The sequence below is a fragment of the Ochlerotatus camptorhynchus genome, unplaced genomic scaffold (genome assembly GCF_037179485.1).
Source record: "Ochlerotatus camptorhynchus isolate MF236.1 unplaced genomic scaffold, CSIRO-AGI_Acam_v1.1 ptg000599l, whole genome shotgun sequence".
In the NCBI taxonomy this organism is placed as follows: domain Eukaryota; kingdom Metazoa; phylum Arthropoda; class Insecta; order Diptera; family Culicidae; genus Ochlerotatus; species Ochlerotatus camptorhynchus.
In genome coordinates, this window is record NW_027041079.1 from 144,660 (window position 1) to 169,331 (window position 24,672).

General features: G+C 37.8%; 3 protein-coding genes across 4 annotated transcripts in view; 1 reads left to right on the forward strand and 2 right to left on the reverse strand.

Moving 5' to 3' along the window:
- The window catches only part of LOC135714022 (neurobeachin-like protein 1), a 160,192-nt gene that overhangs the window by 79,243 nt on the left and 56,277 nt on the right, over positions 1-24,672 (forward strand). The gene's annotated exons all lie outside the window — the stretch shown is intronic.
- LOC135714027 (larval cuticle protein A2B-like) lies at positions 4,341-5,766 on the reverse strand. Its single transcript, XM_065237287.1, has 3 exons — positions 5,725-5,766; positions 5,421-5,645; positions 4,341-5,358 (listed from the first exon to the last, which is right to left on the reverse strand). The coding sequence occupies exons 1-3, from the start codon at positions 5,734-5,736 to the stop codon at positions 5,071-5,073; spliced, it is 525 nt and encodes a 174-aa protein (XP_065093359.1). The 5' UTR covers positions 5,737-5,766; the 3' UTR covers positions 4,341-5,070.
- On the reverse strand, positions 15,254-16,315 carry LOC135714019 (larval cuticle protein A2B-like). Its single transcript, XM_065237276.1, has 3 exons — positions 16,272-16,315; positions 15,968-16,192; positions 15,254-15,905 (listed from the first exon to the last, which is right to left on the reverse strand). Exons 1-3 carry the CDS (start codon positions 16,281-16,283, stop codon positions 15,618-15,620), a joined length of 525 nt encoding a protein of 174 aa, XP_065093348.1. The 5' UTR covers positions 16,284-16,315; the 3' UTR covers positions 15,254-15,617.

Genomic DNA, 24,672 nt, shown 5'->3' on the forward strand with positions numbered 1-24,672 from the left:
CATACTTTTCAATATTATTTAATTGACGTTCAATAGCATTCAAAATCAGTTTTCAAACATACGAATCATAGAATTATAAAGTTGGAACAATTGTTGTTCTTATCTTGAAGTAACATTTTTCAGTAAACTTAATGTCAATCAATCTATTTTTTTAAATTTTGGTAAAATGTTTCCAATGCTAGAAATTAATGAGAAATTGAGTGAAATTACCAGTGATGTAAAAAAAAATGCGTACATATAGGAGCAATTGTATGAATAATATATATTATAGGAAGATTTTATAACAATGATTTAAGGAACCCAAATTTAATAGTCACTCGAAAGCCATTCGAGAGGTTTGAAAATTTCTCCCAATATCTATATTTTCCTATTTGAGTTTTGAGAATTGTCCAAAAACTAAACAAAACACTCAATATAATAAGTAATCATACAGAAGGATTGCATAATCAAAACCTCTTGAATTTAATATCATAAGTTTATTAGTTTTCTTTAATGTAAGAATAGATTTACATATTTACGTTTTATGTGATTTGTTGAATGCATATTGAAATGCTACATGAAACAATACAAATCAGTAAAAAGTATTGTAACCAACCATGGAGCATTTAGCTTCAATGTAGGCGTCCATGCTTTAATCTTCGTAAGAACATTTCTTTCGTTCAGCAAAAATAAAACATCAGCCATTCATCAGTTATCGAGGTCTTCAATGATCTTAATTTGTAATTAATCAAAACTAATTTTCCGAAAAATCTTTTACATCAACTCAACAATTGGTGATCAACAAGTTCAGATATATTGGCCGATCGACGTATAAAATTAAATCCGACGTTCAGAACTAAACGTAAAATGAAAATTATTTGCATTAGCATATGATAATTTAAAAAATACAAAAAATATTAGCTCAGCGTCCACGGCTGAGCCACCCCACTAGCCACGTGGGGGCGGGAAAGTTGCCCTCATGTTCTCCCTCAAATGCGGTCCTGGTAAGAACATTAGATTTTGTAAATAAAATTTATAATTTTTACGGTTTTTCTTCAACTTACAACTCCCTGAAATAAGCGGCGCCGGTGGTGCAGGGGTAAGCGTGATTGCCTCTCACCCTGGGTTCAATCCAAGTCGGCGCCGCCGGGATTTTCTGAGGCATAAAATCTCTGATCACGCTATCCTTCAAAAGGGAAGTAAAGCCGTTGGTCTCCGGTCCATGAGTTGATGGGTTGATAGGTAGGGTCCAGGTGTGGGAGTAGCCTCCCTGGCGTTGGTAGCATTGTTATTCAGTACGGAAAACAAATAATAAAAAAATCCCAGGTTATTTTAAACTGAGGGAAAATTTTCAGAAATATGAAAATCTTACCAGGGGCTCTCCACATACCACCTGGACAGTTTTTGATATATATTAGACTCATACTCACCTCGCGTGGACAATCATCCATACACATTTTGCCCCTAACCTGTCCACGTGGTATGTGGACAGCCCCTTAGGATATTATAAGACGGTTTACTATCGCATAATGAGGTTACCCAAGTGACATTTTATTTTTTATAAAGAACTGCAAGAGTACGATAAAACAACATTCCTAAACCCTGCACAGATAAAAATTCTGAATTTTAATAGTGATGTAAAGATTCATTCACGTAAACTTGTATTTCATTTCACGCAACCGACTTGTAAACAATGTTGTTTACAACAATGGGCTTTTGTATACAATATTAGCTACATTGCTTGAAATGTCTCAGAACTTTACATGATAGATAATTAGGCCTATTCTGCGCGGCGTGTGAGGTGAGGTTACAGTGAAGCGATGGTGAAGTGACAATTGTCACCTCGGGTGAGGTGACTCTCCATGCAAATCAAATGGAGAGTCACCTCACCCGAGGTGACAATTGTCACTTCACTAGTGACAGTGAGTCACCTCACCTCACACGCCGCGCAGAATAGGCCTAAATGTAAACTTATATGATATGTAACGCTCCATTTATGTGCATCATACTGAACAGAAATTTACACTACTTTTTCGAACTGTGTGGTCAAGGTTGCTTTGTTTTTATTGCATCCACCAAAACCTCAGTTAGACTAGAATCTGTCTGGTTGGCCCACCAGTTGCTGCAAAAAGGTTACATAACGAACGCATTGAGAACCATTTGACCATGTGTAAAGTTCAGTAAAAGCAATTTGCCATCTACATAAACTTTTTTCGTGCCATATTCCATAGCCATTTAGCGAATTATAAATGTGCCAATTAGTTGGCCATTTTCCACCAGCCCGTCAATTTCCGGAAAGCGCTTCCAATAATTTGATATTACATACACGCAAAATTCAGCATATTTGTAGTTCTGTGTCAAAATTTCTGCTTAATTCAAGAGCCACATGTGAAAAGGGCATACAAGATTTTTGTAAACAAACCTTTGTAGGTACATTTCTCGCCAACCGAGGGTCGCCCACGCAAACCAGCAATATCATCGGGAAGGGGAAAGTGTCCCCTACCCGGTGATGTTAAAGGTTTGCGTTGGTGTCATATGGGTGACGAGAAAAGGGCATAAGAAAGTTTGTTTACAAAAAGCTTGTATGCCCTTTTCACATGTTGTTCTGGAATTGATCATAACAAAACATAGTTGCAACATGCCAAAGTTGACTAGTTTGTATGAAAATCGGCCTATTGTGTAAATTTAAAGGCCACCAATGTATCTCAGCCTAGATATTGAGAATTTCGCACCAAAGTAGATTCCTGCGCTAAAAATAATCCCTCAGAATTATTTTCACTCAGGCCAGTTTAAATACAATTTTACTATTTTGAATGTAATAAACCACTCCATGTTAAAACTGAATATCATATCAACATACTAGTGTAGCGATGATAGAACTACGAAAACACATTATTTTACTTTAACTAATCATGTTTTTATTACTTCATGCGTGAAATTAACGATTTACATAGTTGGAGATACTTAACGTCAAATATCAGATTTAAAGTGGACATTTTATAGGAAATGAAAGAATAAAGTTGGTAGTTCCGTTATAGTACAGTGTGAACACTGTATATAGAAAGTAGAAAGCGAACTAAGGACATTTTTAAGAAAGAATCGGGGCGAGCATCCCCTTTACCAAACTCATCCGTTGATGAGGGATAGTGAAAGATATCCCCCGCTACTGATAAATAGAACTGTTTCCGCACATCGGAGGAACATGTGCAAATCGACAATCATTCCTTTTGCCAGTGGTGGTGGGGGGACAGGGGTACCTGATACTGAGGACTCTAGAGTCAATACGTAAGTAATATGTTTAACGGAAATTATTGCATTTGCACCTTTTTTTTTGCTTTGTGACCGAACATCTTTTTTTTTAATCTCAAACAATTTAGTTCATGAAATATGATACTTTGAATGAGTATATAATCAGAAACAACATTAGCAATAATTCGACAACATTGAATTTGTGAAGGCTATATCGAAAAAAAAAAACATTTAATAAGTGATTGTTGGAGTGCCTGATTGAAAGGCGAAACACAAGAAGATTGTTTTTTAAGCTACAAAATGTAACCAATTCGGAAATAGTGCAGAGAGATAATTTAATTATTATATTCTACTACCAAAGTTATCCGCATTATCAAAGATACCCCGTTTTACGGTACCGAATTTGTTTTTGATTAAGTGCCAACCTAGATCGGGTTTCAAGAATATCAAGATTGGGTCAGCTTGTTGTCTGATAAACGGTAGCTTGATTGTTTGTTTATGTCATCTATCTCAGGTCGAGGTTTGCACTGATCAAAAGTTCGGTTTTACACTGGATTGGATTTGTTCCAACCCGGATAGTAAAATAGTATGTCATCTAGTCAAGATTTTTTTAGCATTTGGATTAATATTAAAATAGGCGTAGCAAATTTTTTTATTTTGCTTTTAGCGTGTAGTTCAGTGTGCTGGGAGAAATTTTCCTTGTTGGTTTATATTTGTTATGCCACCAAAGATTATTATAAAAACCTTGATTAACGGTATCTTTTCTAAAACCTTTTTTTAATCGGTATCAAAGTCTTCGTCAATCACCGACGGATATCGATTGCCATCCATTGACGGCAATCTAATGTGCAGGAAGGCAGCTTCCATACCTGCGACCAACGGCTTTACTTTCCTTCCGACCAGAGATTTTTATGCCTAAGAAAAATCCCAGCGACCTCGGCTGGGATTAAATCCATACCCATTGCGGTATCTAAATAAGCATATGATTTGTTCACTGATTGAAACTAAAAATGGGTGTTCTTTCGAATTACTTAGCTTAAAACGAAAATATGTCATACATTACTATACGCAAGATATGGTTCGCGATGACAGTTTGTATTTGACTCTTTCTGACGTTTAGATTTTTCGAATCTGGATCACCCTCTCAGTTCAACTCTATTTTGTAATCTAAAGTGGCAATTTCAATAAAAAACGTTGAGAAAATGTTGCCTGCTTGTATTAGTTTGCGCGGGTGAGTTTCGATAAATTGACGTTGGATCTCATTGTTTACAAAACCAGGTACGACTTTTTGATCAACTTGTCAGTTTAGAGCTTATTGCAGTAAGGCAGATTGCTGTATCTCAAAATGAAATGTGTAGTTCATGGAAAGAATTGTCTGGTTAATCCCTATAACGAACGTGACTCAATCAAATATGGTTAGGGAATATTGGTAGTCCCGTTACTTAAGCTTAATAAGTAATAACAAGAAATGTTTCCTTTTGTAGAAATTGCATTTATTTGATCGCAATGAGTATCGATCACGACAGCTTACGGTAGCATAATTTACACTCTGTTCAATTCACACAGTCAAGGAATGAAATGCTTTGGGTAGCATCTCAACTCACTAAGATTCTTCATATTTACAATTATATGTATATCTTTTGTACACGCATTCAGTTGAGCACGGAATAACTAGAAAACTCACATTTGTAGCTTTGAGGGAAAATAAATAGATGGACAGTGCGACATAGATAACAAAGAAATAGTTTAGAATAGATAAATAGTTGTTTAAACTAATGACTTCAAGGGGGAAGTGCTTGAGAAGGGTTGAAGTGAAGAGGTGTTTAGGCTGGGCTTTTCAGTTTAACCAATAAGGGCCTTTCCGTAGGCTGGATATCCGACATGGGCAGCTGGATAACCGGCGACATGGGCAGCTGGGTATGCCAGAGGGGCGGCATACTTGGCAACTGGGGCAATAGCCTTGACGGCAAGTGGCTGGCGGTGGACAACGGCGTTGAATCCATTGACTGGATCAGCAGTGTATTCAACAACACGACGGGTGCCATCGGGTTCAACCAGAGAGTAGGATCCAGTGACGACATCTCCGGAGCGAGATTCCTGCTGTTCCTTATTGTCTCCAGTCACAGCATCCTGAAATATGAACAGTCGATAAGTTCTGATATTTTCTACTATTACTGTAAATTTATCTTTACGGCAATGTGGTAGCTGTAGCTGTACTGTGGGTTTGGATCATAATCATCAACAGCCTTGGCGAGTACTGGAGCGGCAACCTTGGCAATAGCTGGGTAGGCATATGGAGAGGCCACCTTGGCAACGCCAACGGCTGGGTAGGCGGCCGGGTAGGCACCTGGGTAGGCACCTGGGTATCCAATGGCGACGGCGTTAGCGACGGCCACGATGGCAGCGAAGACTGCGAACTGAAATAATTGATGTTTTAATAATTGTTCTTGGTCCACTTAATCCTACACTTTTCCAATCACATATTACAACACTCACTTTGAATGCCATTTTTGAATTCCGTGTGTGGTGTTTGTCACAACGCTGTACTGATTGTGATGCTTATTCAGTCGATCTCTGGTCTTTTTATAGTGAAAATGATTTTTAAGTGTCGAGATTGATAGTGAACGATCAGGTCTCGCAGAGTTTAGCAGAATTTTCCGATCGCAGTCGATGCAAGAGCGAGAAATAAAATATATAATTTTTTTCAAATTGCATACACACGCACCCGGAGCGCAAGCTGCTGAAATTTAGCGAAAGTCTCAGAACTGCGTGAGCTTTGAGAGCATGCCCAATTCATTCAGTGCGTCTGAGCGGTTGTACAGTGTCAAAGGCTTCGATATATGTATAACCTGTTTACTTCGCTTTTTAGAACTATGTACTGCATGTTCCACTTTAAATTTTCAAAATCGAAATGGTATTTGTTTTGAAACACTTTCGGCTGCATGGTTTATTTGATTGATTGTTTTTTTATTATCAAGACTTATAGCATTGGCCTAGTTAGTCTTTCGAACTTTAGTATTTTTATTTGGCGTTAAGAGCTTTCTAAAAATGTTTACTTTAGTATTTCAATGTTTCCAGTTTCTTTGATAGGTATAGCATACATAAATTAAATTTTTACAGTTTTGTGATTTTTGTAGAGCTTTCCAATTGCTGATACTGTTTGCTTCTAATCATGAATTTTCAGAATCATTGAAGTCACACATTAAAAAAATATCTTGTTAAGCTTTCATGGGAGGATAAAATGTCACATTATGAAGTTATGATGTTTTTAGGACTGGGCTTAGGAGGGTACTTTGGAATCATTGGGTGTCAATAATGTTCGATCGCAGCATCTGAAAAAAAAAGTTTTATTTTATTATTTGTTCTTGTCTCAACTGACAGCTATTATTGAAGAGTGTATAACGATTTATAATAGTAAAATTGTGCTTAAAAACAGAGAAGCTCTTTTACTAATTACACAAAACAACAATTGAAAAAAGGAAAATCAAGTTTATTCCATTGAAGTGACTCTTCGTATAACAGTGGTACGTGGTTTAACAGTTTTATGCTAAATTGGTAGACAGCCACTGGCCAGGCAAGAGTCTCTTTGATTTGGATGACATTTTGCATAGGCTTTCGATAAGAGATTACATGCATTTTCGACAGATAAATAGGCCATTATAATTCAAGCGTTTGAAAGATAAGCATTTTTGGCATAATTTACATAACGTTGCAACTCAATATCCGTTGATTGTATCGAAATGTTGTTTGAGTTTGATTTAAATAATCAGTTCTGGGAATTCATATGCTGACAGAAATAGTTGAAAATTGCTATGACTATTCAAGATATACCACAAAGATATATCGGTTTGTAGCACTCTAAATCAATAGGAATTCACTTGTAGAGATCATTGCAGTAACCAAATAAATCATAACTTACTATGATCTTATATCAACATTGAAGAATTTAATCTTATATCAAAGATGAATTTAGTTCAAAGTGAAAAATGCTAGACACTCATTTTTAATTAATTAAGGTGTCTTCTTTATTTTTCTGTAATTAAATTGAAAACAGTCAACAACAGAAAAACAACAGGGTTCGTAGAAGTATGGCTTGTTGTAAATTTTTGAAATAATGAAAAGGGAGAATTAATTTTTTTCCGGATTTTACTTTTTTCGTTTTCATTTTTTTTATCGCGCTTTGGTAGAGTTTTGGCTGCTAAGTCGTAATTTTAATTAGGTTTTCCCGTGTGCATTTCAGTCAAATTTCAAAATTTGCTTGATAAAGGATAACATTGATAGAATCCACAAATGGCCGATATCATGACAGATTTTACAAGGCACATCAGGCTTAGCAACGATTATTTGCGGGTTCTAATAACCTCGTTCTTATTTGCTTTACCAACGGCGTTTTCAGTTGCACCTGGTTTTTCATGCTGTGTGAAGTAATTTTTCTTAGCACGAAGACAATTTTCTCCTGTAGGTGGAATCAGATTCATCCAGGGATTTTGTTTAGATCGTGCGTCAGATGATGTTTGGTGAAGGCGACGACGATGTAAGAGTACATAAAATTTCCGTGAGAAATCAAGTGAATATTGATCTTTAGAATACTTTCCTTTATAACATTGATTTTCAGGAAATTCCCTTTTGATTTGATGTTTTGTAACGAATGAAAAACAAAGTATAAATAACGCATGGAAAAAAATAATGCTAAGATTGGACAGCCCTAGGGATAAGACGGCCGTATGGAATATCACATGATCCTGGCCATATAGAAGGTTACTGCCTTCTGCAAAATTTTACAGTTTGTCAAGACCGATTGGTTACAGAATAGTCGTTCAAAATTGTCTCACTATCTGGGGGGCTAATGTACAAGTTATTTTCCTGTATAAAATATATCTTGAGATCAAGACTACATAGGAAGTTTCCGTCTTCAGGATATTTGTTCAGCTGACCAAGGTCTTCTAAAATTTCAACCACGTTTCCTTTTCCTGATGCGGTATAAAACTCCTATCCCGGAAGCTGCTTGAAATCCGCCTTCACATAAGTTTCATCGTCCATGACGACACAGTCGAACTTTGTGAGCAGATTCGTATACAGCTTTCGGGACCGCTGCTTTGCCGACGTGTTTTGTTTGTAATCTCAGTTCGCCACCTTCACCTTCTTAAACGTCGACAACCCGGCTCGTTTCTTGGCCCGCTGCACAGTAGTTTGGGAGACATTGAGCTTGCCAGCGACGTCCCGGATGGAGAGGTTAGGATTCCGCTTATATTTCACCGCCACCTTCTTCGTCGTCGCTGCCACGTCCGGATTATGATTGCCGTCGCTTCCAGGCTTCCTGGCGGTCGACAGACGCTCCCTGAACACTTTTAAAACGTCTCACGGTCGATTTGGCCACATCTAACAATTTTGCCAACTTGGCGTGTGAGAACGTCGGATTCTCTTGCTGCGCGAGCAAAATTTTGACACGCTGCTCCTCTTGCTTGGACGTCATTTTGAAAACTAGAGAGCAAACGGTGAAAACTTATCATAGCAACACTCAACTTCCAAATGCAGCATTTCAGGTTCTTTTTTCTGCATTTTTAACAGAAATACACCAATTTGAAGTTGACCAATTTTTGCGCGTTCCAGACTTTAATAAGCAAAAACTATGGTAGGAAAACAAAAAAAGAAAAAAATACTAAATTAATCAATATTTTGATATCATGATATCAAATTTAGTAATCTGCATGTTTTGAAATCTATTAGTTGATATCAAGATTCAAAATTAAAACTTCAAACGTAACTTTGGAGCAGTGTTGGAAAAATCATTTTCAAAAAAAGTTCTATCACAGCTCATTGCAGAGATAAATCCCAAAGGAACTTCTCACAAAAAGTTCGCGAACGAGAGATGATAAAAAGTTCATGAAAGCGTAGAGCGAGAGAAATTTTCATTTCGTATCGCGAAAGATCTTTCGTCTCTCCATCTCACATCATTTCATACGTACTCGTGATTCGAACCAACCAAATATCCCCTCAGCTTTGTTTCTTTTTTTCCAGCGAGTAAAGGTAGGCGATGATCACGCGAGAGTGTCTGTTTGTTTTCTTCTCGTTCTCCGATATTTTTCGCATCCTTCACATTAAATACCATTTCCAGAGAACTTTGAGATTTGGGCGTAATTGCTTTTGTAAACAAACACGTCATTCAGCGATTTCTCACGAATCAAAGCACAATCTAGCGAACTATACTATACCAAATGAATCATTCATCTACCTGTCTGTGTTGTTAGTTTTTTTAGATTGAACTTTAATTCACGAGAAATCGGCGAATTAAGTGTGTGTTTACAAAAGAAATTACGCCCTAATCTCAAAGTTTTCCGGATTTATTTATAGTTTTAGTTCTCAATGCAACCAGCTAATAATAGATACTTGTAACCAGTGCTGTAAATTTTCATATCATTCGATTGAAGATGAACCACTGCAACCATTCACAGAATTGTGTAAACGAATTCTCACATGACCATAATTTGAAGAGCCCCTTTCTCATTCGAAGCTCATTGTCACTGTCAATTGATTCACTCAGTATCATTGGTATTGGCTCAGTAGTGGAGTATGGAAGAAATCCAGGAAAATGGTCCCGAACAGACAAGTCGACCCGATGTCGGATCAATGTAAGGCTAATTTAAGGTCGATGTCGACCCAATGTCGTGTTAATGTCGGGTCAATTTTGGGTTTATGTCGGGTCAATGTCGGGTCAATGTCGGGTCAACATCGGGTTGGGGTTTGATAGAAGTCAGGTTGGTGTCGGGTTGGCTTAGCTTTTTCGCCGGAATGTCGACCAGAGCTCCGTTTGTGTGTAGGTTACACTCAATCGAATGATATATAGCGTTTCTCAAATGAGAATGATCCATGCCTTCGTCAAATGACTAAGCAACTGATATCACCCATTCGGAGGAGGTCCCCTTTGATAGCGAATAGCTACTTTTCTAATTTTCATCAAAAATGTTCAAATGATTTTGAGAATTTACAGCACTGGTAATAGCACAGTGAAAAAGTTCACCACCACCTATATTCCCAACCATCCCCCTGCATATAATTATTGCATAAGAGCTTACAGGAACGATATTACGAACACTAGTGATGAGAGGTGCCATGCATTAACTGTATTTCGTGAAAATGAGGATACATTAGGCGCTCCTCCTTCCGCAACCCCCTATCCTGAGGAACGGTTTTAATATAAAAATTGCTAGTCACAAAATCTTACACTACCCTCCCCGTTCCTCGTTAATGTCGCGTTGACACTTGTGCTGATTCATTCATTTTTTTTTGCCAGAAACCAATGCACCAATCAATCAGTTGCACAAAACTGTTCACATCATCCTGATAACGGCTACTTTAAACAACAGGCGCCAGTAGACAGCCAGGTACCAGACTTATCAGTCTTTAGATATTGTATTGATTTACTCGGGATAGCTTTCTGTCTATAATCTTTCCCTTGTGAAATGTGCAGTGCAATTTTCAAGAACGAATGTGGTGTAAAGAGATAGAGAGAAAAAATGATCTGATATTTTTCGTATCCTCACGTTGGTGATTCGAGTTAAAAAAGTTCGCGATATCTCATTCTCTCATCCCAGAAAGTTCGCTCAGGAAATATTGTAGTGTGAAACTAGTGAGGGAAAGTTCCCAAGAGAAAACGTATCGCAAGCGAAAATGATATTTTGGTGAGAATTCCATCACTGCTTTGGAGCACTATGGAATTCTTTCATTATTTCCTTACGAAATAATCATCCAGTGGTACCACATCAACTCCTAAGAGCTACCAATTTAATTCGTTCAAACAAATCTGAAGGCTGCTCAACTGGAGTTGCTCTTCTAGACATAGAAAAAGCATTCGACAGTTTTCGGCTTGAAGGTTTGATTGCTACATTGAAAAAGTAACTGACAAAACTTTGCAGGTAAATTATCAAAATTCCAAATTTGGACGACTACTTGTTAGATCAGGAGTTCTTCAGGATAGCATTCTTGGGCCTATATTGCATAACATTTTCACTTCCGACCTCCCTGCTTTGCCTCAGGGTTGCCACAAATCTTTGTTCGCCGATTACACAGGCATTTCCGCTGAAGGAAGAAGTCTTCGTGTTAATTGCAGCAGACTGCAGAAAAGTTTAGATATTTTCTCTTCTTATTTACAAAAATGGAAGATTTCTCCCAACGCTTCCAAAACTCAACTTATAATATTTCCACATAAGCCTAGAGCTTTCTTTTTGAAACCTAGTAGTAGTCACATAGTCACTATGAATGGAGTTCCAATTTCTCGGTCAAACCTAGTGAAGTATCTTGGATCAATACTTGACCAAAAATTAACTTTTAAAGATCACATTGAGGGCAATTAAGCCAAATGTAATAGATATATAAAATCTTTGTATCCTCTTATACGCAGAAAATCCAAACTTTGCCTGTAGAATAAATTTCTAATATTTAAACAAGTTTTTAGACCGGCCATGCTTTACGCTGTGCCAATATGGTCTAGTTGTTGCACTACTCGAAAAAAAAGCACTTCAAAGGATTTTAAAGTTGCCTCCCAGGTACAGGACTTTAGAACAAATGTCCATCAAAATAATCAATAATTTCAGGCAAAAACCGATGCAATCATTAATTGCAACGATTAATTCTCTTTATACTTAAATAATTTAGTGTTAGTTTTTAGTTATAAAATGTAAATTGTTATACTGACATGCAGGTTTAAAAAAAACCTGTTTAAAATATAGAATTGCCAAGGCAGGAACAATGTAACCACACTTAGATATATATCATAGCAATTAAGGTTGGTAAAATAATGTAGTAGCTGGAGTACCTAAGTTAAAATTAAATGTAATTTAAATAAATTGCATTGGTTTTGGAACAAAAAAAGAATTAAAAAAAAGTCATAGAAATAGACGATGGAAATTTTTTAAGTTTAGAATTTTCATGACAAATTCCAGTGGAATTATATTATGAATAATCAATTCCTTTGCATCTAACATATTTTAACAGACATGGATGACGAAAATTTATTATGTTGGGAGAGAACTGATAAGTTAATGAAATTTATATGTTGTCATTTAAATATGAGCTAAGAAATCGACTAAACGTACGAAAGTTAAATAAACATATTCGGCAATGTTTAAGTATAAGTATTAAAGACGAACAGGATGAAATACATTTTGTATCGATTTGTAAATTAAGTTCACAGGTAGATTAATATCAATAAATTTTGTAAAATATAACTGTAAAAATCATAATTGTCATAAAAAAACAGCAAGCATCCTGATTGACTCGTAAGAAAAAAAAAAAAGTATACTTTAGTGATTAATGTGGCTGCTTTTTTTTATAACACGTAAAATTTTGTTTTAATTATATTTTTTAGAAAATATGAAATATGAATTCAACCAAAATTAAAAAAATAGCATAATACATGTTATCAACATGATTGCAAAAACATATTTGATATCATTTTGATAGTATCTGATATCCGACTTTGCTCGGGTTGTGTTTACTAGCAATATTACTTTTACATGATACATTATATAACAGCTCTAAAACATCAAATTCCGTGGTGCCGACCGCCGCCATACACAATAGTGGTGCACCAAATAGTGCCAATTGGCCATGTATTCGGCGTTTACGCAAAAATGTTATCTGATATTCGGCCTTTTCTCAGCTGACAAGTGGTTGACAAGTGGAATTTCAAAAGTACAAAGCTTGATATTCGGTTGAATACTATGGCAGCTTAATATTCGGTGCATCACTAATACAAAATGTTTGTTTTTGTTCTCCATTATGTCGTTTCATATTTCATCAAGCTAAACTGTGTTTTACAGCATCAACTATACAAAGAACTCTGCGTTATTTTTTTTTTTCAAGCGTTGAATGTTTCAATAATCCAAAGGATGGTCATCTTACCCCGGGTGGCCGACTTCCCCCGTCTTCCCCTATGCTATGGAGTAGCGCACCGTATTCTCGTTTTAGTTTAAACCGTATTTGCGGTACAAACAAACTTGGATGATAACTTGGTATGATCGATACGTTTTCACATGCATAAGATTCATCATCATTTCAAAATCGCGATTGGTCAACTACCCGGCAATGTGTTACAGTGTTTTGTATTATTTAAAATGCCAGTACCTTGCAACCGACAAAATGCAAAAAGGAAACTGTGTTTTTGGAAATTATTGAAAATATGGTAAGTCGTTCCATTATACACTGGAGTCGCTTTTTACGCAGTTTTTTTTACGCGGATTTCGGAATTTACACGGTTTTTTTTACGCGGATTTCGTCGCTTTTTACGCGGTTTTTTACACGGTTTTTTTACGCGGTTTTTTTTACGCGGATTTCGGAATTTACGCGGTTTTTTTTTTACGCGGTAAAGCGACTCCAGTGTACTATATTTAATATTTTATATTCAATTATCATATTCCCATAACCCGCAGCGTTATGTGTTAGCCATTTTGCAGGGCTCCTATAAAATAGCCTTTAATTACGTGGGATTTCGGGTCCATTTTTACCATTAGATTTTAAATACTTGACTTGATTTTGAAAAACTATAAAACAATGTCAACAATTTATTGTTTTTGTACGTAGAGATTGCACGGTGGCCAGCGAACCTGAAAAACCTGGAATTTGAAAAGTAACAGAGAAAACCTGGAAAATTCTGGGAATTTGATGGAAATACTAGGAAAAAGCAATAATCCTTAACATACAGTCACCTTAATTAAATTTAATCTTTTATTTTTTATAGGTGTGCAGGTGATAAATAATTTGGTTTTTTTCTATACAAATTTATTATAAAGTTTACGAAATCTGAGCTTAAATTTTTTCATGATTTCTGAGCCAAGTCAATTTCAACTTTATCAACTTATGTGTTCTTTTCTAATTGGTTTAATTAGCCAACTCCAGATCAAAAATTTAAAATTGTTTAAGAATTGTTTGATCTGATGTTAGATTAATTTTCGGTGACTCAAATGCCATGGTCAATGCAGGGAGACAATAATTCCTATACATACATTGTTCTTGTATCATGAAAGCCGCTTATAACACTTTACAACTCTCTAGTCTAATCAAGGAATAAATTTAATCCAATTTTCATATATTATTTGTATTTGTATATTATTTAACATTTCGATGAAAAATCAGCTCTTTTGACATGACATGCCATAAAAATATTAATACACTAATGACCCGATTTTGGCAGTCCACTTTTTGAAATATATTTTATGTTCTACGAAACCCATTCACCTTTTCTGTGGTCATCTATCTTGAAAATGATTGAGAATGATTTGGAATTAGGTTCATGTAAAATTATTGAAAAATAAAATGAATGGAATTCTTTTCTTGAAAGTTTCATAAGAATATGTTTTGTTTTCTGCAATTTTTTTTATCAGTTATCCTCATAATATGAAACTTTTTACATTTTTCTCAGAATTAGCTTGAAGATCTGTTCTGAACTGTCTTTAGAATTCCTTTGAAAATTATCATGCAGGACACTCTTTAAATTCTATTAAAATCATTATTCTCATCAGAATTCTCATCAGTTTTCCCATTAGAATTCTCTTGGAATTCTCCTATTACAATTCTCCTCAGGAACACCATTTTCTTTGGTGAGGTTTTAAGCGATACTGATTTTTTTTATATTAATATTATTCTGGCAGGGACACCTTTTCTAAAAATAACGGCTAAGGGAAAATCCATAAATGAATGAATGAATCTGACTTCTATTTATGTTCAGTTCACTCAAATCCGCAAAAAAGGAGTTCACTCATAGGCTGACTATATTTTTTTTTCGATTTTACAGGAAAAATATTTCACACAAAATGTAAGGAAAATCGTCACTCAGTCATATTCGAGCTTAAGAAAAAGCGTGGAAAATTTTACTCAGTCTACGAGTGATCTAAGTTTTACGATTTTGAATGAAAAACCACTCAATTTAGAGTCGATCTCATAGGCCGTGCATAATTCTCCAAAGAAACACCCACCCTCTGACTAAATATTCCGTCATTTAAGTTCACTAAGTAATAACAAGAGATGTGTTCTTTTGTAGAAGTTGCATTTATTTGACCGCAATGAGTATCCATCACGGTTGCTTACGGTAGCATAATTTACACTCTGTTCAATTCACACAGTCAATGGTTGAGATACTTTGTGTAGCATCTCAACTCACTAAGATTCTTCACATTTACAATTATATGTATATCTTTTGTACACGCATTCAGTTGAGCTTGGAATAACTAGAAAACTCACATTTGTAGCTTTATGGGAAAAGAAGTAGAGGAGTGAGACATAGATAACAAAGAAATAGTTTAGAATAAATAAATAGTTGTTTAAACTAATGACTTCAAAGGGGAAGTGCTTTAGAAGGGTTGAAGTGAAGAGGTGTTTAGGCTGTGCTTCGAAGTTTAACCAATAAGGGCCTTTCCGTAGGCTGGATATCCGACATGGGCAGCTGGGTAACCGGCGACATGGGCAGCTGGGTATGCCAGAGGGGCGGCGAACTTGGCAACTGGGGCGACAGCCTTGACGCCAAGTGGTTCACGGTGGACAACGGCGTTGAATCCATTGACTGGATCAGCAGTGTATTCAACAACACGACGGGTACCATCGGGTTCAACCAGAGAGTAGGATCCAGTGACGACATCTCCGGAGCGAGATTCCTGCTGTTCCTTGTTGTCTCCGGTCAGAGCATCCTGGAATACGGAAAGTTGATAAGTTCTGATGTTTTCTACTATAATTGTGAATTCATTCGTACGGCAATGTGGTAGCTGTAGCTGTACTGTGGGTTTGGATCATAATCATCAACAGCCTTGGCGAGTACTGGAGAGGCAACCTTGGCAATAGCTGGGTAGGCATATGGAGAGGCCACCTTGGCAACGCCAACGGCTGGGTAGGCGGCCGGGTAGGCACCTGGGTAGGCACCTGGGTATCCAATGGCGACGGCGTTAGCGACGGCCACGATGGCAGCGAAGACTGCGAACTGAAATAATTGTTGTTTTAATAATTGTTCTCGGTGCACTTACTCCTACACTTCTCCGATCACATATTGCAACACTAACTTTGAATGCCATTTTTGTATTCCTTGTGTGGTGTTTGTCACAAAGCTGTACTGATTATGATGCTAATTCAGACGAGCGCTGCCCTTTTTATACTGAAGTATTCTTAAGTGTCGAGATCCACAGGTCTCGCCCAGTTTAGCAGAATTTTCCGATCACAGTCGATGCATGAGCGAGAAATAAAATGTATCATTCTTTTCAAATTGCATACATACGCATCAGAGAGCACTGTAGCTGCTGAAATTTAGCGAAAGTATCAGAATTGCGGTGAACTTTGAGAGCGTACCCAAGTCAAGCCTTGCAAGATTTTAATACATAGGCCTATTTCTGACTGGGCGCTGGCTCCAGTGCCCAAAGCTTCAACAACCAAACTAACCAGCGACGGACTTGTACATAGACGCTTGATTAGAAATATATGATCGAGCGCGTACCTACTGCTTATACTGAAAATTGTTCTCGTCCTGCATGAAGTGCATCGAAGGAATATGGTGTAGCATATACGTATATATATGTATACGTACCTACTCTTGTAAATCAAATTACACCTCTGTATTGGTTGATCGTGTTCACACCGTTCAGCAAACTGATACTCGTGTACTTTTGACATTCAATCAAAATAAACGCCCATTCACTTGGTTAGAACTTGTAAAATACTAGCCTCTTTACTAAGGGGCAGTTATCATGATAAACTACAGCATAAATTGTTAAGAACGTTTGCCGACGAACTTACGACTAGGGTATTGCCGCTGTGTGCTCAGATAGGTGCGAGTTGAAAATGCCTATTTGAATTGCCAATGTTTTTTTTAGTTCGAAGGGTTGGTCAGTTTTGTTCGTTCTAAATGCAAAGGTCATCACTGGGGCTGTTTGTGAGTTAAAACATGTCGCATTTGTGTGATTCTTAAAAGCTGTTTAGGTTGTTGTGTTAATGTTCAATAAGAAACATCATAAGTAGTCAGCATCGATTTGTTTACTTATGAAATATGAAGATATGCATTATTCAATTCAGTTGTTTAGAATATGTCGTTCTAAGCCTGTAACACACCTAATATCGATGCATTTCTTTTATATAATAGTGAAACAATACTAGTCTAATACCATCGTCTGGGGTGTCTAGACACTGTTTAAGGAATGTATAACCTTCCGATGCTCTTTTTTACATAATAAGCGTTATAGTCAGCATCATTGCTTTGTCTATATGCTTGAGAACAACCCAATTGTTGTGCTATGTAGGAAATTATTTTAATTTGGCGCATGGATCTATAGTTTGATCCCATCAATAAAAATTATCTATATTTAATTTTTTGCCAGGTAAATGCTTCGATCGGCCATAATTTTTTTTTAAATCTTAACATTTCTCAATTTTTATATGACTTTTGACAAACTTTTAATAGCTACTTGTTTTCTTTTTATTTTGCTTGCATTGTTAATCGATCCTTTTCAAGTACCGTAATTGCAATGTTTGTTAAAATATATGTGTGTTTTCAATCCAACTCTAATCTAACGCTGCCCGGTAGTAATATCACGCTGCTTGCAACAATTATGGATTACTGCGTAGCTACTTTTTTTTTTAAACTTTATTAAAATGATTTTCAGCCTGATGCTAGTTCAACAGTCTGCGTAGCTACTCAGAGTTACTGTCCTGTCCGTGTGTTTTTTTTTGTCAGAAGAGCACAACGCATGCATATGTGATACATACCGAGAGGTACAACTGGATGCTGCCGGTCTGAGAGTAATCTGATTTTGGCGTTGTAAGGGTACTTTTGCGTTAAAAATCCACTTTGGTTTTTTGTCATTTTATGCTGATGTTTGGATTTTAGTTTTTGTTTTATGGCGTTTTAACGTCAGTTCATCGTGCAATACCTATTATGCAATACTATTATAAATCGCGAATTAAAGTTAGCACTACCATTTTGGCTTTTCTGACATTTCTATGGCAAATACATATGGACGTGTTTAAGGCATTTTAACAATCGTATCGCGCGTATTTTAATCCATATCGGAATTTTCAGAGCAGTTTTAACCTTTTCAAGGCGATTATGATGTTTTGAAGGGCGTTTGGTTGCAAGGCGATTTTGTCGTCTTTAGGCAATTTTCTGCGTGTTTAACGTCGTTTTGGGGTTCATGGTTTATGGTTTTTAGTAAAATTGTAAATCAATATACGCCAATTAACCGTTTTTTTTAAGGTATGTCGATTAAGACGATTCACATAGGGTATTGGCGTTTTAAATCCATTTTATTTATATTATTGCGATTTTTGTTTTGCTTTGAAAAGGATTGTGGATTTTTATGTCATTGTAATTTTGTTATTTAAGCATTTTATGGCTATTTTGATCTATAGATTTGCTCTGTATTTTGCGACCATTTGGAATTTTTTTCAGCCATTTGTTTATTTTTGGAGCGTTTCCAGCAGTTTTGAAGCCATGATAGCATTTTTCAGGCTATTATGAAATTTTTAACGTCTCTAAGTGATTTGTGTGGCAATTGTTGTGGTTAAAATTCAGTTTTGTATTATTTTAAAATCATTTATGTGTTGCAGGTCATTTTGACTTTTTTTTACTTGAATGTTTAAAGGCTTTTTTATTACCATTCTGGTGCATATGAATGAATAATTGAGTCTGCCAAGCCAACTACACAGATGATTTGTAGAATCGGGAAAATTTTGAAATATTGACCAGGAAAATCATTTAAATACTGACATTTTGAATTCGATGTTAATGTTTCAATTTTTTCCCTTGTCTGTGATTTCGCAAATCTGATAGACTTATCACATATTTTCTGAGGTTTTGAAAAAAAAAACTTACTTAGTTAAGGGTCCTGTGCACCACCAGCGGTGCAAAGGGCCAACGTGAAAGACTTCCATCCTGGGCGGCTGCTCGCTTTTGCCTTGACCTGGGCCCAGGTCAGATTCCTATCGACTTGCTTAATTTCCTTATTGAGGCTCCGCCGGCCGCCATGACCCCTGGGTCTGCCTCTGCTGCGATGTCCTGCCGGATTCCAATCCAGCGCTTGCTTGCAAATTTCGTTTCCGCCCCGTCGAAGTCGGAGAGTCGCGTCGATCTTCTCCTGTATCCGATTCAGGATAACTTTGCACAGAACTTTGAGAACAATACACAGTAACATGATGCCTTGCCAATTGTCGCACACAGTCAGATCCCCCTTCTTTTTGACCTTCACTAAGAGGCCCTGCATCCAGTCGGCCGGAAAAGTCGCGGTGTCCCAGATATTACAGAATAGTAGATGCAACATTTGTGCGGATAGCATGGGGTCAGCTTTGAGCATCTCTGCTGATATGCGATCGACTCCTGGAGCCTTGTTGGATTTCATGCTTCGGATACCTGCTTCAATCTCCTGCAGTGATGGGGCCTCGGAATTGACGCGAGTGATGCGCCGCACCCTAGGTGGATCATGCCGAGATGTTGATGGCTGGTTGGCCGTCGAAACTTGAAGAAGTTGTTCGAAGTGCTCAAATCAGCGTTTCAGCTGGTCAGTGGGGTCGGTAAGCAATTGTCCAGTCGTGTCCTTCACTGGCATCCTCGGGTTCATCCTTGCTCCACTCAGGCGTCGTGAGATATCGTAGAGGAGGCGTATATCGCCAGTGTTTGCGGCTTTCTCCCCTTCGTCGGCCAGGGAGTTCACCCACGCTCGCTTGTCCCGTCTGCACGAGCGCTTGACTTCCTTCTCTAGAGCCGAGTACCATTGACGGGCTTCGTTCTTGGCTCCTCTGGTTCTCGCCCGCTCTATCGCGGCTTTTGCTTCTCTACGCTCCTCAATCTTCCGCCAGGTTTCATCTGTGATCCACTTTTTCCTATGGGTTGCGCAGCTCACCCAAGTTGTTCTCGCTTGTTTCTATAAAGGCATTCTTGATGGCCGTCCATTGTTCTTCTACGCTGCCACCTTCTGGAACGTCCGCAGCTCGAGTCTCAAGTTCTTCAACAAAAGACCTGTTTACCGCTGGATCTTCAATTCGGCGTGTGTTGAACCGCCGCCCGAGTCTCTCCTCCCGTCGCTGGATCCGCGCCATGCGTAGGCGGATTTCGCCGATTAGAAGGTGATGGTCAGACGCGATGCCGGCGCTGCGTTTATTCCGGACATCAAGAAGGCTCCGTCTCCATTTTCGGTTGATGCAGATGTGGTCGATCTGATTTTCGGTATGTCCATCACGGGAAACCCACGTGACTTTATGCACTGGCCGATGGGAGAAGAGCGAGCCCCCGATCACCATGTCGTTATTGCCACAAAATTCTGCAAACAGCTCACCGTTTCGCTCATTTCGCCGAGACCATGGCGTCCCATGACACGCTCATAGTCCGTGTTGTCGGATGCGATCTTCGCATTGAAGTCGCCAGTGTAGATCTTGATGTCACCCTTTGGAACCTTATCCACGACGGCATTCAGTTGACTGTAAAAATTCTCCTTGTCCTGTAGCTCAGCAGCATCGGTTGGCGCATAACATTGGATTATGGTAAGGCTACGAACCCGTGTTCTAAATCTGGCAACGATTATCCTCCCACTTGATGAGCGCAGCACTTGCCTGGACGCTAAGTAGGAGACCAACTCCACGATGGCGGGGAGCGTTTTCACCTCGAATACCAGAGTATAGTAGTACCTGTCCCGACGGCAGTTTGTGTTCTCCAAAGTTTGGCCAACGAACTTCACTCAGTCCCAGGATTTCTAGCTTCATGCGTCGTTGGCGAGTTGTGTCAGTTTACCCTGCTGGGCTAACGTCAATACATTCCATGATCCAATTCGTGTCCGTTGTTTTGTGCTAAAAGTCGTTGCCGTTAAATCAGTTCGATGTCTTTCTCTATTGGTTTCTGTAACAATTGTAAAGGTTTCAGAGACAGTAGGTGGTTGGCCTAAGGTCTCCTATCCGCCGTGATGGGGCTGCCATCTTAGGTGTAGCTTCCGGGGAAGAGCATTTCTTATTCAGCCGCTGGATGCCAGTCAGACGCTATTTGAGCCGCACCTCCATGGTGAACAGACGCTCGGGTTGGCGATGCATTTCCTCTATCACCGTGCTATGGTTACCGCGCCAGTGTTCGCGTCGCACCTCCTCATTCTGCTATTGTCGGATTGACAACATTGCCCAGGCTACGCCAACCAGCTGTGTCCATGTTTCAGCTGGCAGTCTTTTGTGATCATATGACTCGTGGAGGCGTGAGGTAGGAACTTGTGAGGACCGGAGCTAGGTATATCGCTCCTTCCAGATTGTCACTCACCATTTTGTAGCCCAAGCTCCGGCTTTTTTTATTTTGCAATCAAAAAAGTTTTCCAAGCTTAGGAAGTCAACAAATTATATAGGAAAATTTTCAAGCTCTAGAAACCAGTTTTTCAACGACCAGAAATTTAAAAAAAATCTTTTTAGCACGGTAGCTTTAGTATTTGTCCAATCATCTAGGAAAAAAAACCTATTGCAGAATCATTAGATCTTCTCTTAGTCCATTAAAATGTAAGTATTATATTTTTCGGACCTTTTAATCCGAAATCAGTTCATATTTAGAAAAAAAAATCTAAAATGTTTTTTTTTTGTTTCAGAAGTATTAAACTATTCTAGAACTGTGAACTTATACTCTACATGTTCAAATTTTCTAAATTTAAGTCAAGACACATGCAAGATTTGCTATGTCCGTATGTAGTTGGAAAATTTTCCTCGGTCCAGAGTAAAATTTTATCTTGAAAAGTTGTGTAGGTTCCAGAGCTATGAAATTGTTTGTATGGTTGAGGTGTTATATTTAGAAGTTTCTATATTCTAGATCTTTAAGACAATCAAAATTGTGAAAATTCGTCTAAGTCCGAGACTAAAGAGATTGCCTATTCAGCCCCATTTCCCCAAAAAGTCGGTATTTGAAAACTGTCGCTAGATTTTATACATAAAACACATAATTTCTTATGTAAAAAAGTCCAATGAATCGATACAGCAATAGTGTAGAGCTCGGAAAGTAGCTAGTTTAGCCCCGTTTTCCATAAATCTCGTTATCTAAGGGTAATTAATATCAGTTTTGCAAACTGCTGCTAGATTTCTGACATAAAATACAGTTTCTTATAAGTCCAACGAATCTATTGGAGCATGTATCAGATAGTGTAACCGGCAGTCGCATATAAAGCCAAATAAATTCTAATTTCAACAGAAAATGGTGAGAAACGGGTAAAATGGGGTACTTCCGGTAGTCCAAAGATAAAACTGGCGGCCTTCGATAACGTGGATTTTTTAACATAAGGACAGGTATCTAACACCACTTGAAACCTGCCACACGAAATAAGTGCCTCTGGGTAAATTTTTGCCCACTGTGTAAAGAAGGTTAGAATTGGATTGATTCAATTGATACTTATTTTTCGTGAACAAATATATGGTATCCTTAAACCATTTGTTTTATTTTAAAGAAGCATGAGAAATGCTCATATTGGTTTTGTAAGTTTAAACTATTTCTCAAACTGATTCGCAATCAACGAAAGATCAATAAATGTCACCATTCATCGCTGTTTTAGAGTTACTATTTGATCACTATTTTCATTATTTTTGTCACTTAAGTCACTACTATTATATCACATATCCAGCCTTAAATTTGTCGTTTGAATGCAATAAAACAATTATTTGTGAAAATCTAAATGCTACACCTGCTTCTGCATTTACTTGTATATTTTGCTAGTGTGCTTTTTCTTGTTCGTTTTTATTTTTGAAGCAGCAATTACGAAGTGAATTTTTGAGATGTGCGTCAACTTATTCTTTGTCCTGGATAAAATGGATAAACATTGCTCACATATGTTTGTTGATCAGAAAGTCAAAGTAACTAAAATATAAAGATTTCTTGCCTTAAGGAACTCTATTTCTGGAACGAACTTGGAATAAAAGGTAAATATCCAATTATTTCCAATCTTTGCTCACAGTTCAGAGTCACATTGTAACACAGTAATTTCTCAACGTCGACAGTGAATGGGCGGAAAAATAAGATACAATTGTTCGTGGGCCTTGAAGACCCCAATTATACTGTCAAAACTTTGTGTTTACCCGTCGTCAAAAAATGAGTAAAATCCTGTTTAAAATACTGAATTGGTTAGGCAAAAACAAAGTAAACAAATACCCTTAGATATATCATAACAAACCACGTTGCTAATATACTGTAGTAGCAAGAGCACCTAGGTTAAAATATGAATGAAAATTGATTTGAATTTGGAACAATGAAGAGTTAAAAAAAGTCCTCGAATTGTTTTGCTCACAAAGCCAGTTTATTCACAAAAGATTTTATTTGGTTAAACATGATGTGCATCAGCTTGTCCTTCCCTTGCAAGTTAGCGATCAAATCGTACTATCCGTCAAATAGGCGAAAATTGCCACCCATTCAGAGTTTTCAAATTGCTCGACTGGGTTTCCCCTTTTTGTCATGAATTCTCCGATTTCTACTTGTAGGCCACCTGAACCGGAACTGTTCTCCCAGTGGTTGTTAAATACGTCTTCAATAGGAATGTGCATTGACGGCGTTAACGTCATTAACAACCCTGACCGGGACCACCCTGACCACCTACAGCATGGTCTTGTTTTATAGCTGCGACATGAACGACTATGGATAAGCGGAGCTTTCACTCATTCATAGCTTTAAGAATAAGGATAATGAAATCCTTTGATCACCTTTGAAATGAAAAGAAACATAACAAAAAGAAAGCCTTGCCAGTAAAGTGAAAACAAAAGTCACGCCGGTTGATAAAGCAAAACAATTGCTGTATTTCAATGTCCGAAGAACTGCTCTACGTCTCATTATGAAGATAACGATAATGGATCGTTTTACCATAATTTATCTAGATGTACAACTCAGTGAAATTTCGGGCTAAAATAACCCTTTCTTATTGGCGATGGTAAATGCAAACGGTCATATTAATTTTAAGCATTCGGTTAATCGGTGACCCCTTAAAATTTTTTTTTTGTACTCTAATAGGTCCAACATAACAAGCTGGCAGTGCTTCTAATGCATTGCAGCTCTGCAGCACAGAAACGTTAAAATGACCCAGTGCGTCAACACATGCTATCAGCTGCAGACATCACGTGCATGAGTTGAACTGGATCACATGCTGCAGCAGCAGCCGGTGCAGGGGCATGCCGTGCACAACTTTCGTTCTTTAACATTGAATCGATCGGGAGGGCAAAGTCACTTCGATCTGAGAGTCAAAGAACGGCACCGGCTGAGAGCAGTGAGCGGTATTTTGCCGTTGACTTTGCCCGTGCCTTGTTTGCCGCCTTGTTTTGTTATATAATATGGGCTTGGTGTAGGTCAGTTCTGGCGTGCCGGTTGGGCTGATGCAATTCTGGTGCGGATATTTAGTAGCCTGAAGATTTTTTTTAGAAGAATGGAAGTTACATACTACCATTTGAGAACTAGCCTTGAAAATAGCATAGAGGGTTTTCGTTTTACGC